The sequence below is a fragment of the Rhea americana genome, unplaced genomic scaffold (assembly GCF_003343005.1).
Source record: "Rhea americana isolate MKP2758 unplaced genomic scaffold, rheAme1 scaffold_321, whole genome shotgun sequence".
In the NCBI taxonomy this organism is placed as follows: Eukaryota; Metazoa; Chordata; class Aves; order Rheiformes; family Rheidae; genus Rhea; species Rhea americana.
Window position 1 is genome coordinate 305,469 of NW_028186448.1, and position 12,097 is coordinate 317,565.

General features: G+C 42.4%; 1 protein-coding gene across 1 annotated transcript; it reads left to right on the forward strand.

The window, feature by feature from the left end:
- Window positions 1-4,674: 4,674 nt before the first annotated feature.
- Window positions 4,675-9,671, forward strand: TSPO2 (translocator protein 2). Its single transcript, XM_085310605.1, has 4 exons — window positions 4,675-4,807; window positions 6,412-6,615; window positions 7,122-7,260; window positions 8,203-9,671. The coding sequence occupies exons 2-4, from the start codon at window positions 6,443-6,445 to the stop codon at window positions 8,383-8,385; spliced, it is 495 nt and encodes a 164-aa protein (XP_085166731.1). The 5' UTR covers window positions 4,675-4,807; window positions 6,412-6,442; the 3' UTR covers window positions 8,386-9,671.
- Window positions 9,672-12,097: the final 2,426 nt, after the last annotated feature.

Sequence of the window (12,097 nt, forward strand, 5' to 3'; positions counted from 1 at the left end):
AAGCAGGACCCTGGCCCCTCTCCGGCAGTCAGCTCCACAAYGCTGCGTTAACAGGAGTGAAAGGTACGTTGCAGTTGTGGCCAGGATGTGGCAGGGTTAGCCAGGACGTGCAACAGAAAGGGTTATGCTCTCCTGCGCTAGGAATGAACAGTGCCACTCAGTCTCYTAGAGCTGATCATTCAGTCCCTGTTGCTGATGGTTGTCACCATTTCCCAGTTCAGCACCTGAACTTCCTCCAAGGGGAAATACCTGAGAGCTTTTTAGTTGCAGCAACAGCAACCATCAGCAACAGCTGATGGTCCAGTCCAGAGGTTACCTGTTGTTTTTTTWAAACCTCAGAGAGGTAAGTACTGTTCCTTAGTTTCTGATTGTCCTCTGAAAAGGCCAACAGAAACCCCCCACCCAATCTATATTTTAGCTGGTAAACATCATGCCTTACCTAGCTAGAAACTGGCACCAATGTAATTCAGGGCATGTCAGTATGTACAAGTGAACTCTATTTAAAGTCAGAGCATCACTTGAAACTGCAACAGCTTTTCTCAGATAACTCTGCCTGCAGGAGAGACCTTGAAGTGCATGTTATACTGCTATATTAAGACAATATAAAATCCTTTGTGAAAACTATTATTGGTGTTCACTTTAAACCTGATATCCGTGATCTGATGTAAATCCAACCATTGAGACCACGACTTAGTGAGACACGGCTAAGCAGCTGAGCTGCGACAACTCTCTTAACCCACTGCAATACAACTCCCTGCCAGTGACTTTGGGCCACTTCTGCACCTTTTTCTGAGGCAAAGGCTGAGTGCTCAGAGACAAAAAGCCAGCCCTTCTACCCCAGTTAAGAAGTGGCATCCTGGCAGTGCCAGAAGTCCAGCATCCTGCCACGCACTGGGGCAGCACTGCTGGGGGASAGGGCACAGCGTGGCCAGGGCACGGAGTCGCTGTGTTATGGGCACTCGCTGACTTGACTGGACTGCTACCAAGTACTCTGGTAAAGCAGGTATTACTGGTCATGGTAGCTGAAGGCAAAATACTTTGCCATATCAGTGCTGGGCTAGGTCTGGGCACATGGTTAATTAAAGATGCTCAGCTGGAGAGCAGTAATTTGCTAAACTGCAGTAAATTGACTGTTTGCAGTCATCTGTCTATCCCCATACTAAGCTACTCTTAAAAGGAGTTGAACTGTATCTGTTAAAACTCATTCTTTTGACTACCGAGGTAGAATTTCTGCATATAGATAAGGGTGAACCACTCCACTTATGGCTATCACAAGTGGGCAGCCCTCTAGCTTTCACTAGGAACGTTACTAACAAACAAGCAATGCTACAGGAGGCCCCAATACTCCAAACTTACCTCAAAATTCAGTCTGGCCTTCCAGGTCACAGCTAGCCACAAACACGGCCCCTTTGCCCAGGAGGATGTGGAGTCCCAAGCCATGGCAGTCCTGAAGAACTGCAACATTGGGACCAGGAGGTGTGCCYGCTCCTCCCTGCAGGAGCTGAGCCGTGGAAAGGAAAGGGATTTTTGCACTATTCTTCTCACAACATAGTTTGTTCCTGTGACCAGCTATAATCAGCAAAGATAGAGAAAGGAGTTGATATCTTACAAAAGGGTTAGGGTCCCTGTAAATCCATATAGAGTCTAGGCTATACATTGCCRGTGTCCTGCAGGCAACAATTCCTAATACACTTCAAATTGCACTTTAATCCTAAGAAGGGTCTGTTATAAAATTCCCTCTAGTGGATAGAGGGTGGAAATTCAAGCTGAAAGGTACTGGTAGTCAAGAAATCCACATCCAAGGTTTGAGTGACTCTGACATCTTGCGCTGGCCTGCAGCTGGGCCAGGTTTGGTTTCTCTGCAGCTGGTTTCACAGCCATCCTCCATTGCAGAGACGGAACCGGGCAGCGTTACGGGTTTCATTCCCCCTGGGCCAACTGGGGGGGGTGGGGGTGGGGTAAAGGAACAATTGACTAGCTGAAATTTCTTAAATTATTTCGTGTTATCCAAAATTATTATTTCAACATAATGGAAAAMTTTTCAATGCAAGTTTTTTCATGAAAATGAAAAAGGCCTTTCAACCTGAAAATCAAAATGTTTTATTTTGCAATACCAACACTGGCAGGTTTTAATTTTTCAGATACATGGTGATTGTCACAAAGGTTCCTCCCTGGCCACCTCTGTGTCCTTTGTGGCAACTCTGCAAACATACTCAGCCTGACCAGAGGTAGACAATACAGGCCAGGTTTATTGCTGATGTAAATCAAAGAAGCTCTACTGACTTCTATGGAGCACTGCAGATTTATGCCAAGAGCTGACCTGGCATCTCTATTTTCAAAACTAGGGCAGATTGAAATACGCTGTTTTTCAATAATATATTCAGGTTAACAGGGCTTTTATATTTGGGAAATTAATCTTGCATTGACTGAAAATCCCTTGGGATAAATGCAAAGGTTGCTAAGAAGAGGAAAACAAACACAGTTGTATAACTCAATTCTCCATCTCTTTTTTTTTTTTCATGAAAACATATTGCAGTGATATGGTAGTGATCTAAAACACAGCACTAATGTTACTGAACTATGCAGAAATATAGCCTGATGCAGTATAGAAATGATTTTACTAAGAGGTAGTATTACCTCATCTTGTATTACGGTAAAATTATTCAAATCAGAAATATTGAGACATAAATCTGTGGTAACAGAAGAGAAACAGCACCGTGTTAGAAAAGTCTTTCCTGTTTATTGCAAGAGCGTCCTTGCAAAGCATGTGCAAATATGCAAAAAAGGGGGGCTTGGGTATGTACACACACTTGTGTTTGCTTGTCAGTGCACGCACTCATACTGTATTTAAAATCAGTCTGGGTCCCAGGACTGATCCTTGGTCAGGGCTACCAAAAACTTCTCCCAAACCCAATCCTTGTCTTCTAACACATGCTCTTACCATCTCTTCTGTTTAGCTACCCAACAGCTCTACTAACATCTCTCTTATTTTTCAGCTTAATTGTTACCTAATAAACACCATATCAGGTGCTATTCAGAAATCCAGACAAGTGATGTATACATTTTCTTGTTTAGAAAACAAATATTGTGCAGGCAGTGACATCAAGTTAATCTGCTGTGATCTAGTCTGCCACGATCTACCAAATCTGTTACATATTATTCCATTTTTCCATGTACCTCCATGTCTGCAGTTATCCCTTCCTTTGCTGTAAAGCTCAAGCAAGACTGGYAGTGACTTTTAGGCCTGTAATGCTCTCTGTCATTTTTTTCCTCCTTGCATGTGCTATTCCCTAGTCAGGAAGTATCATCCCCAGTTTCACCAATTCACAACAACTCTTGTGATGAGACCCTTAATCTTTAATTTATCCAGCATATTAGACTCCAGAATGATCTCAAAAATTCACTGCTATATGCCAAGCAGATTACACTGAGTAATCATGGTTTTGCGCTCAARCCCAGGGAAGGAAATACTACCAGCTAAAATTGTTGAATTGCTTGCTTTCTGACAAAGTTGCCAAGGCCTCATGAAGGTAATATTAACCAGCAATCTGCATTACTGCATCAATGGCCAGTCAGCAGTGAAGTGGCTAACTGCATCAGAAACCACTCTGTCACATACAGTAGCTGCACTGTTGCATGACAGAAGTTTCTAATTGCAAATGGCAACAGACTCTGACAGGATATGCAGGTGGCTACTGCTTGATTAATGTGTGTTGCATCTGTTATTTCAAAGTGGCAATTACACTATAAAAACACACCATCTCAATAGCAGTACATCGATTTTATGCTAACTGAAAATCTGGCCTTTTACATAGTTTTTTGTCACTTCCCTCCCACGAAAAATAATTTTCTTCTGAGTACAATAAAATAAAAGATCTCACTGGTTCTAACAGTAATGTTATGTTCTGCTAGGAATCAGCAATCCTGCCTCTGGCCATGAAATTCAGGTAATGACCCATAACTGAAGTAAATTAGTGCTTAATTCCCCATTCCTTGCAGACAGCTTACTAATGGAAATTGATTTCTAGCTTTTTTCTTTTTCATTTAACATGCCTGTGTAATGTCTTTATTTTAGATTCTAGTGGTTTCCAGCGATTTTAGCCAAAACTGTACAGGAGACCACAGAAAGCATCTGGTTAATCAATGTTCTGTTAAGCAATGTGCAGGGGACTGAAATGGCAGAGAGTCTCATACATGCGGCTGGCTCTTTCTGTCTTTACTCATGCCCACGGACACACACGTGTGCTGGGCCAGATGCTCAGCTGGAGTAAAACAGTGGAGCTCTCTTGATACCCATATAACATGCATTTAAGTCATATCATTATGCACCTACACACAACAATCTCTTACACACTTGCTCTTACACACTTACCATGTTCATTTGTACATGACACACTTCAGCAYGTTTTCTCACATGTGACACACTCCCAGCTATATAAATAGGTGCTGCTCAGTCACCTACACTCGCTCTCTGACCTACGGACAAGACGCCTGTCAGCAAACCAAGCCAAGAGGCAGAGCCTCACGTGTGGCTTCTGTGTGATGTTTGAACTAAGGAGCTGGATCCACCCTCTGCAGACAGTTGCTCAACCACCACCGAAAGATCCCCTGTAACTCTTGCAGAGTGCGGGCTCTGTTGTGTAATCTGACAGACACACGCACACACACACGCCCTTTTTCCCACTATTTAGGTAAAACTTGACTGACATTTTCTTCACTGTATAGAAGCACCAGCATTAGAGACACGAGCTGGCCTTGGAAATCCAACCCATTTTCCTTGCAAGGGACGGAAAGGCCGAAAGAGACGGTAAGGTTTCTATAGTTCAAACCCTGTCAGTTACAACAGCTATGAGCCAAAACAGAGGATTATCATGATGTATTATTTTCAACCCTTAGTTACTTTTGCAGCCTCTATCAGGCTACTCTGGCAGCAACAAAGGAGTTGGGAGGGCATAAGAGTCTACTTTTCCCATTTTACTTTTCTATAGATGCAATACAGAATACTGTTTTACACTTTAAAAATAGGACTAACAGCTATTATTTTGCTCAGTGTTGGCTGGAATTTCTGATTCCATAGACATTTTAATAGTCCTATAAATTGTCTGGTAAAGGAATGGTTAGGGATGGTGTCTGGAGTRTTTGTCCCTTATTGATGTGTAAATTGGTTTGTACTGCTGATACGTGTTTCTAGAGATGAATGCTTTGAAACACGCTGATAATAATAATAATTAGCACAGGATATAGCAATGTGTTAACTGTGAATTAAAATCCCAAAYGGAGATGACTATGCAGATCAGTTCTTTCCTCCTGCTCTCTTTTTTTCTGACCAGTGTTCAGAAGCAGGTTCCCAGGGACATTTCTCTGGACAAGGGAATTTTCTGAGTCTGCTTCTCTGTTCTTCGGTTACTAAAACCAACAATCTTCCCCAAGAGCATTTCCTCAGATGTCTTTTGCACTGATGCTGACAGCAAGTACAAAATTGCTGCACTCCTGAAGAATCCTATATGATAYCCCAGATGAATGCTAATTCAGCTTTTGTTCATGAATGGATCAAAAGGGAAGGCCAGTATAGTGGCAGATGGAGGAAGGACACAACACTAACAGGCTCAGAAGCCTATTGATGTGAAATGCTAGATGTTATCCTTATCACAGCTGTCTTGTGTGGGAGTATAATGCAATTATTAAGGTAAATGTTCCTTCCTTTTACGCAATGAAGTTGTAAGACTGAGCAAGTCACAAAACTGCTGATGTGTCTCAGCTTACCCATTTGTGATACAGAGGTAAGAAAGCAYCTCTGCCTGCTAAGACTGTGGAGAGGATTTAACAAGGTTCACAGAACACTTAAAATTTGGTGAAAGAACATTGTCTTACTGTAGAGCTCATGTAAAACATAGATCCATCGTGAAAAATTATCTCAAAGTCAGAAGAGAGTGGGGTGCCTGGGCATGATCTGCCTGAGTTTTTGTACGCAGAGAAGCATGCAGAGGAGAGATAACTGCTCTACTGAGATGTGTAGCCTCCATGAGTATACATTAAAGTTTGTACACTTATGCATTCAGAAGTGGAATGATGAAAGTAACTGCAGTCTTGCCCTCTAAGCATATAACCACCTTAGGTGAATCCTGTCACATATACATTGTGAGAACCTATGAAATAGCAAAGAAGAGCCAGTTTGCTTGGTAAACTAAGGAGAAAATATAATCACGACAAAAATAATTTCCCCTATGTTACAGGCAGGCAGAAGGGCAGAGGGGAGTCAGTGGCAGAGCAGAATACAWTTTTAAATACTTATCTTCTGGTTTGCATAGCCACTAAAGCAAAACACAGGCTATTAGAGAGAAAGCTTGAAAGATCAAAGTGGGAAAAAAATGTTCTAAGTGATGATCAATTATTGCTTTTAATTTACAACAGGCAAAAGACCACTTCAACTCACCAAAGAAGGATGTGGGCTTATACTGTTGGTTTTACTGTCCTGCCTCATGTTGGAGGATTCCTTGGCTGGTTCATTAATCGCAAAGAAGTATCTGTTTGGTATGAGAAGCTAAAGAAACCTTCCTGGTGTCCACCCCGCAAAATATTCCCCGTTGCTTGGACTGTCCTGTACACAGGCATGGGGTAAGTTCTGCATACCACTTCATCTCTCATCCTGCTGTTTTTGATCCCTAACAGAAAAGTCATTTCAAGCTCTTCATTCATTCACTTTTAGGATATCCCTTTTCCCTGGATCAGCAGGGCATATCAGGTATACTTATTCCCAGCAGATGAAGTGCAGCCTGAGCCACTTTCTGGGCTGAGTTCCTCAGCTTCACACTGCAGGCTATGCTTTTGGCCAGGAATGCGGCCMACGCTTACCACTGTGAGCACGTATTTAAAACAGTCACTGCCCTGGGAAAAATATGGGCCACATAGGTATGACACAGACCACGGGTTTGAGAGCAGTGAGGGAYATGGATGCAGCTGACTTTCACTCAAATAAAACTCTCACGCAAACCCACTTTACAAGACACTTTTCCACGAAAAAAGTGCTTGTATTTGAGATTTACAGCACTGTAGTCACATTCTYGGAGGTATCTTGGTCAAAGAGAGCTGAAAAATGCTAATGTGGGTTTTCCTCTTCACAGCTATGCCTCTTACCTGATCTGGAATGACCTGGGTGGCTGCAACAGCAAAGCCATCATCCCGCTTGGCCTCTATGGGGCTCAGCTGGCCTTGAACTGGGCTTGGCCTCCCTTCTTCTTTGGTATACATAACTTAAAGATGGTAATGTATCCAGACATACATTCATCTGCTGGACATTTGTTTACTGGCGTTCCTGCTACTGTTTTGGGGGTTGTTTGGAGGGTTTCTAACCAGCATTATATGACAGAGGAGTGTAAACAGAGCTGCAAGAAGGGCTTTTCTCAGATATAGTTCATACTGCACCTGGTTCTAGGCAATGATACTAGTCCCTTGCATTTCTCACTCTGTTCTTGTCATTCAGACAGCTGGCTCTGCTGGAGCAGAGCGGGAGATCAGGGAGTCTATAATCTAGCTGCTGCATCCCCTAGTTAAGGAGTCAGGGCTAGAGATAAGTCTCTCTGAGAGTCACACCCTCCCCTAGCAAGCAGCAAAGTTAGGGTCTCTGTAGAGGCATATTAGCGATGAGTGGCTTATCAGGCAATACAATGCAATGTGCACAGTGGAGTCAGTGGGAGGATACACACCAAAGAAATACGTGGTGTAGTAGAATCGAACACTGGTGGTGTATTCAAAAAGCACTTAGCTCAGATGTTAAGGTCCGGGGATTACAGAGACACGGAGTAAGGCCTATGTTTTCATCTGAATTTTGTCGTTCTGTGTACAAAAGATACATTTAGAAAGTCTGTGAAGTGATAATAGCTATTCATACTGTCATAAGCATATTGCTGATCTGTCTACATAGGCATTATCAGTAGGAGCCACTGATCATCATAAACAGTCTATTAACCTGTGGAACTTGATAGTAAAAAAAAAAAATAACACTGGCCTTGGCTCCCGGTGTGATGAATTCAGATCTCACTAACCAGACTTCAGAGCCAAGGTTCTGAGGTTTAGGACCAGTTTAGGCAGCTTTGTAAAGGTAACTTCCCCTGAGTGCTATTTTACCTCACCGCCTTTAGGAGGAGTGCTTATGGTCTTGTCCCAAGAGTGAGTATCAGAATAATTTTCTTCTCTGCTCTCCAGGCACTGATTGACATCCTATGCTTAGATGGCCTAGTGATAGGCACGATGTGCTCGTGGTACCACATTAACAAGATAGCAACACTGCTGATGGTGCCTTACTTGGGCTGGCTGGCCATGGCGACTTGTCTCACAATCCGCATCTGGAAGGACAACCCTGAGAGAAAACCTGGAAAGACGGAATAAGAGCTGGACAGAAATGAAGGCATTTTGTGAAATTAAATTATGCTGATGTGAACCAAGATCTAGTAATTTTTTGGAATTCACTTTAGGACAGGCATCAGAACATGCCTCTTCCTCTCCCTTTCATCAAGGTTGTGTGAAAGAAAAGCTTGCACCATGCATCTGTGTGTTGCTTTAAGGTAACCATGCATCTTTAACCTGGGAACCTTTTCTCCCWGCACTGCAGAGGTTGTGGGGCTACAGTTGTATGGTGACCTTAACTGTACCWGGTCAAATTCCATCAGCCAAACTAGGATCTCTTATACCAGTATAATTCAGAGTAGCAATCCTGGAATCAGTGAAACCACTCTGAATTACCAGTCCCCAAGACAACAGAACTTGTTCACACATATGGTAGATCTTTTTTCTGGGACCAAACAAAAATGCCTTTCACTAATTTTTACAAACTTTTTTTACTTTTTCTTTTTTTTTTGCTCTTCTTGCTGTTGCTTCATTTTCATGTCTCATCTGGCCTGCACTTCTTACCATTACCTTTTTATCTGACAGTTACTGAGCAAGTGGTAATCTGTCTTGTTCTGCCAGTGAAAGGAGACTGAGCACTCTGACTTCTATTTGTGGAGTATCACACTTCTTGAGTTTCATGCTCCAGGATAAAGCAACAATGACTAGAATGCAAATGCCTGCCCCAAGAGGAAATTTTTTCTCTCCCACCTTTGTGTGCTATTCCTCACCATAAAAGAAAAACTAACATCAGTGCTTTTGAAAAAATACTTAAAATATTTTTAAGTACTGAAACACAGGAGCTTTTGTAAAATTAAAAGCYTTTTTCACATTGCCTTGAAGATTGAAATTACATGACTGCCAAAAGGTCCCACGCAAAGTCTGTCAGGTGCAGTACAGATATCTTACCTAGGATCTTTCCATTCCTAAAGATTAATCAGTCAATCAGGAAAGATTCAACTATGCGTAACATTCAAGAGAAATGGGCCAACCCACGACACAGAATCAGATACAAAAGGTGAATGGACTAGCTCTTGTCCATCCCTTATTCTGGCCCTTGTGTTTGCTAGATCTAAGACTTAAAATGTTGCTGTCTGTTGGGGAATATTTACTATTATTTTTGTTAATTGATAGAAGCAATGTAATCGAAGAAAAGTGGTAAGTGTACCTTCTTCCTGGCAGCTGACTGTAGATTAAGGTGAATGGGTAAAAGAATAGGTTTATTTTGGGGCGGGGGGCGGGGGGGAGCTTAACTGGGAGTGTAAAATAAATTGTATTTGCTTTCAATGAAACAAGACATTTTGTTTGGAAAGTAAATAAAACCAAGTTATTCTTGCTTTACTAGTGTGGCACTAGGTTTGCAAAAGGGACTGGGAAAAGCTCAAGACATCCTGTCTGGAGCTCATGGTTTGTGCTCTGGCTGCAAGGAGAAGGGGATTGGCAACAAGCCTCTGCAGGGCTCCAGCAGCCAAACTCCTAAGTGCAAGTTAGGAGCAAAGTGCTTTTGTGGGTTTCAAACCTAAAGGTCCCAAACATCCTTTCTGTCAGGGCCCTTCCAGAGGAGAGACACACTCACTTGGAGATGCATTCCCATAACAGGGAATATTCCTAGGTCCAACTAAGTCAGTAGAGGAGCCRAGTGCTCAGCAGGGCTGAAAGCTAGGCCCAAGAGAAACAAATAGCAATAGTTCAAAGCATTTGACATTTGTGGCATCCTTTTTAAATTTGGCATTATATCTTGTTTCATCACTTTGATCCCATCTGTTATTTTTCCCTTCCTGCTGCAGGACACCTTTCTTCAGGACTGCTGTTGCAAGCATATTGCTGACACCTCCCAAATAAAGGATACGTAAGATCAGGCCCCTGGATAGATATGACTGTAAGCAGGTGTAGGGCTATAAAGCACTGAGCACAGCAAGCAGCACTAGAAAGATCATAAGCTACTTAAAAACACCCACCTATATATCTCAGGGCTTTATATGGCTGTGTATTACCACTGTGCTTATTTACAGTAATGACTAGTCTGTATCTTCCAGGGAGCCACATGTCAAAGGCAGGAAGACATAAACTTTCTTTTTAAAAAGAAACTAATATCTGCACTGGAGGTTCAGTTCATCGGCGTTAAAAATGATTTAGGGTGTCTGAACATCATTATGTCTGTCCTCTCCTAGTTAGCGTGGCAAAGCCACGAGGACTAGAGATGAGCAGAGCCATCTAGTGAAGCTACGAGGAATAAGGCATGTTTGTATAGGGTTCTCTGCTTCTAAAAAGGGAAAGGATAATATTTAAATCACATTTAAGTCAGTAAAGCAAAACCTGCAACACGTTAATAACATTTCTAAATTGTATGTATGGATACATATGGATTCATAAACTCCTCCTCCCTCCTCCTCTTCCCATTTTTTTCAGCCAGGTAAAGCAAAACCTTGCATTAAGAACTACTATTTTTTTTTTTGAACTTTTCATGCTTGTTCTATCTTCCCATTTTTCCAACCAGTGTGACTAGCTGGCTTGTTCTTGTCATCATTTCAGTTCCTCTTCCTTCCAGTCCACCTATAAAAATCTACAGAGAGCTTCTCTCTGCTACTTGCATTTTCTTGCAGGCAACAAAAATAGCAAATGTTCCTAAGCATTATATGCAATATATGTAATAGCCTAAAATCAACTGACAGATTTAAATTCTGCAAAGCATCCTCTTGTATTAATATTTAAAGCATTGTTTAGTATGCTTGCTATTTAAACAGATAAACTAAAACTCTTTATAAAAATAACTTTAACAGCATTTCACGGTCAGCCATCTAGAAAATTTCTTATTCATCTTGTGCAGTGCACAGCAAAAGCAGTCTCTGCCCTTGTGCARCTCTAGGGGCCTGGGTTTCCCGTTACTGCTACATGAAAAGACTTTTGCTCCGGGTGACATCCTGGCACGAACAAGCACGTGGCCACGCATGGCATTGCAGACCTTGCCTGTATCCTGCCCTATGTTACAGTCAAACAGATAAAATGGAAGAGGAAAGAAAGGCCTAAAGAGGTGCTAAGGATTAAACCCAAGGTTAGGACTCTGGCTTGCTGAAATCAATGAAACTTTCCCCATTCATGAGTGAGAGGATTTCTCTTGAGGTCTCTTCTGTGTCAATTCAGGGCCCTATTCCCTGCAGTACATTGTCTTTCCGAAGGGTCCTTTTCCCCACTGAATCCAGAAGGAGCACTGAGAAGTTTTGCTTATGCCAGCATCAACCAAGTGCCTAGCAGAGTGGATCCCCACCACCTTAGTAGCACGCAAGGTTTTTGTTCAGCCCCCACCTCCCATATTGGCTTATGGAACGGATACTATGTTCCGTCCCAGTGTGAGAAAACATCCACAACCCATGAGGGGACCTGCTGTGGTCCACATGATCCAGCAGTGACTCAGACAAAGGCCATGCATTGGTGACAGCTTTCTTGGGTCATGGCATTTAGAGAGGGAGACACCTCTCAGATCACCATGTCTAATAACGATCCCTCTCTTCATCTGATATTAAACTGATTGTACACTTGATCTTAGCCCCCTGGGCACATCCCCTGACTACTGGCTACACAGTATTTATGCATAAACAAAACCTTCCTGACTTACAATTCAGCTTCTTTTCTTAACCCTTGTCTCATTTAATAATTTACCAGCTGTTTCAGAAAACACCCTGGCTCCCATGGTAAGGAACTTTAAATGAGTTACTGC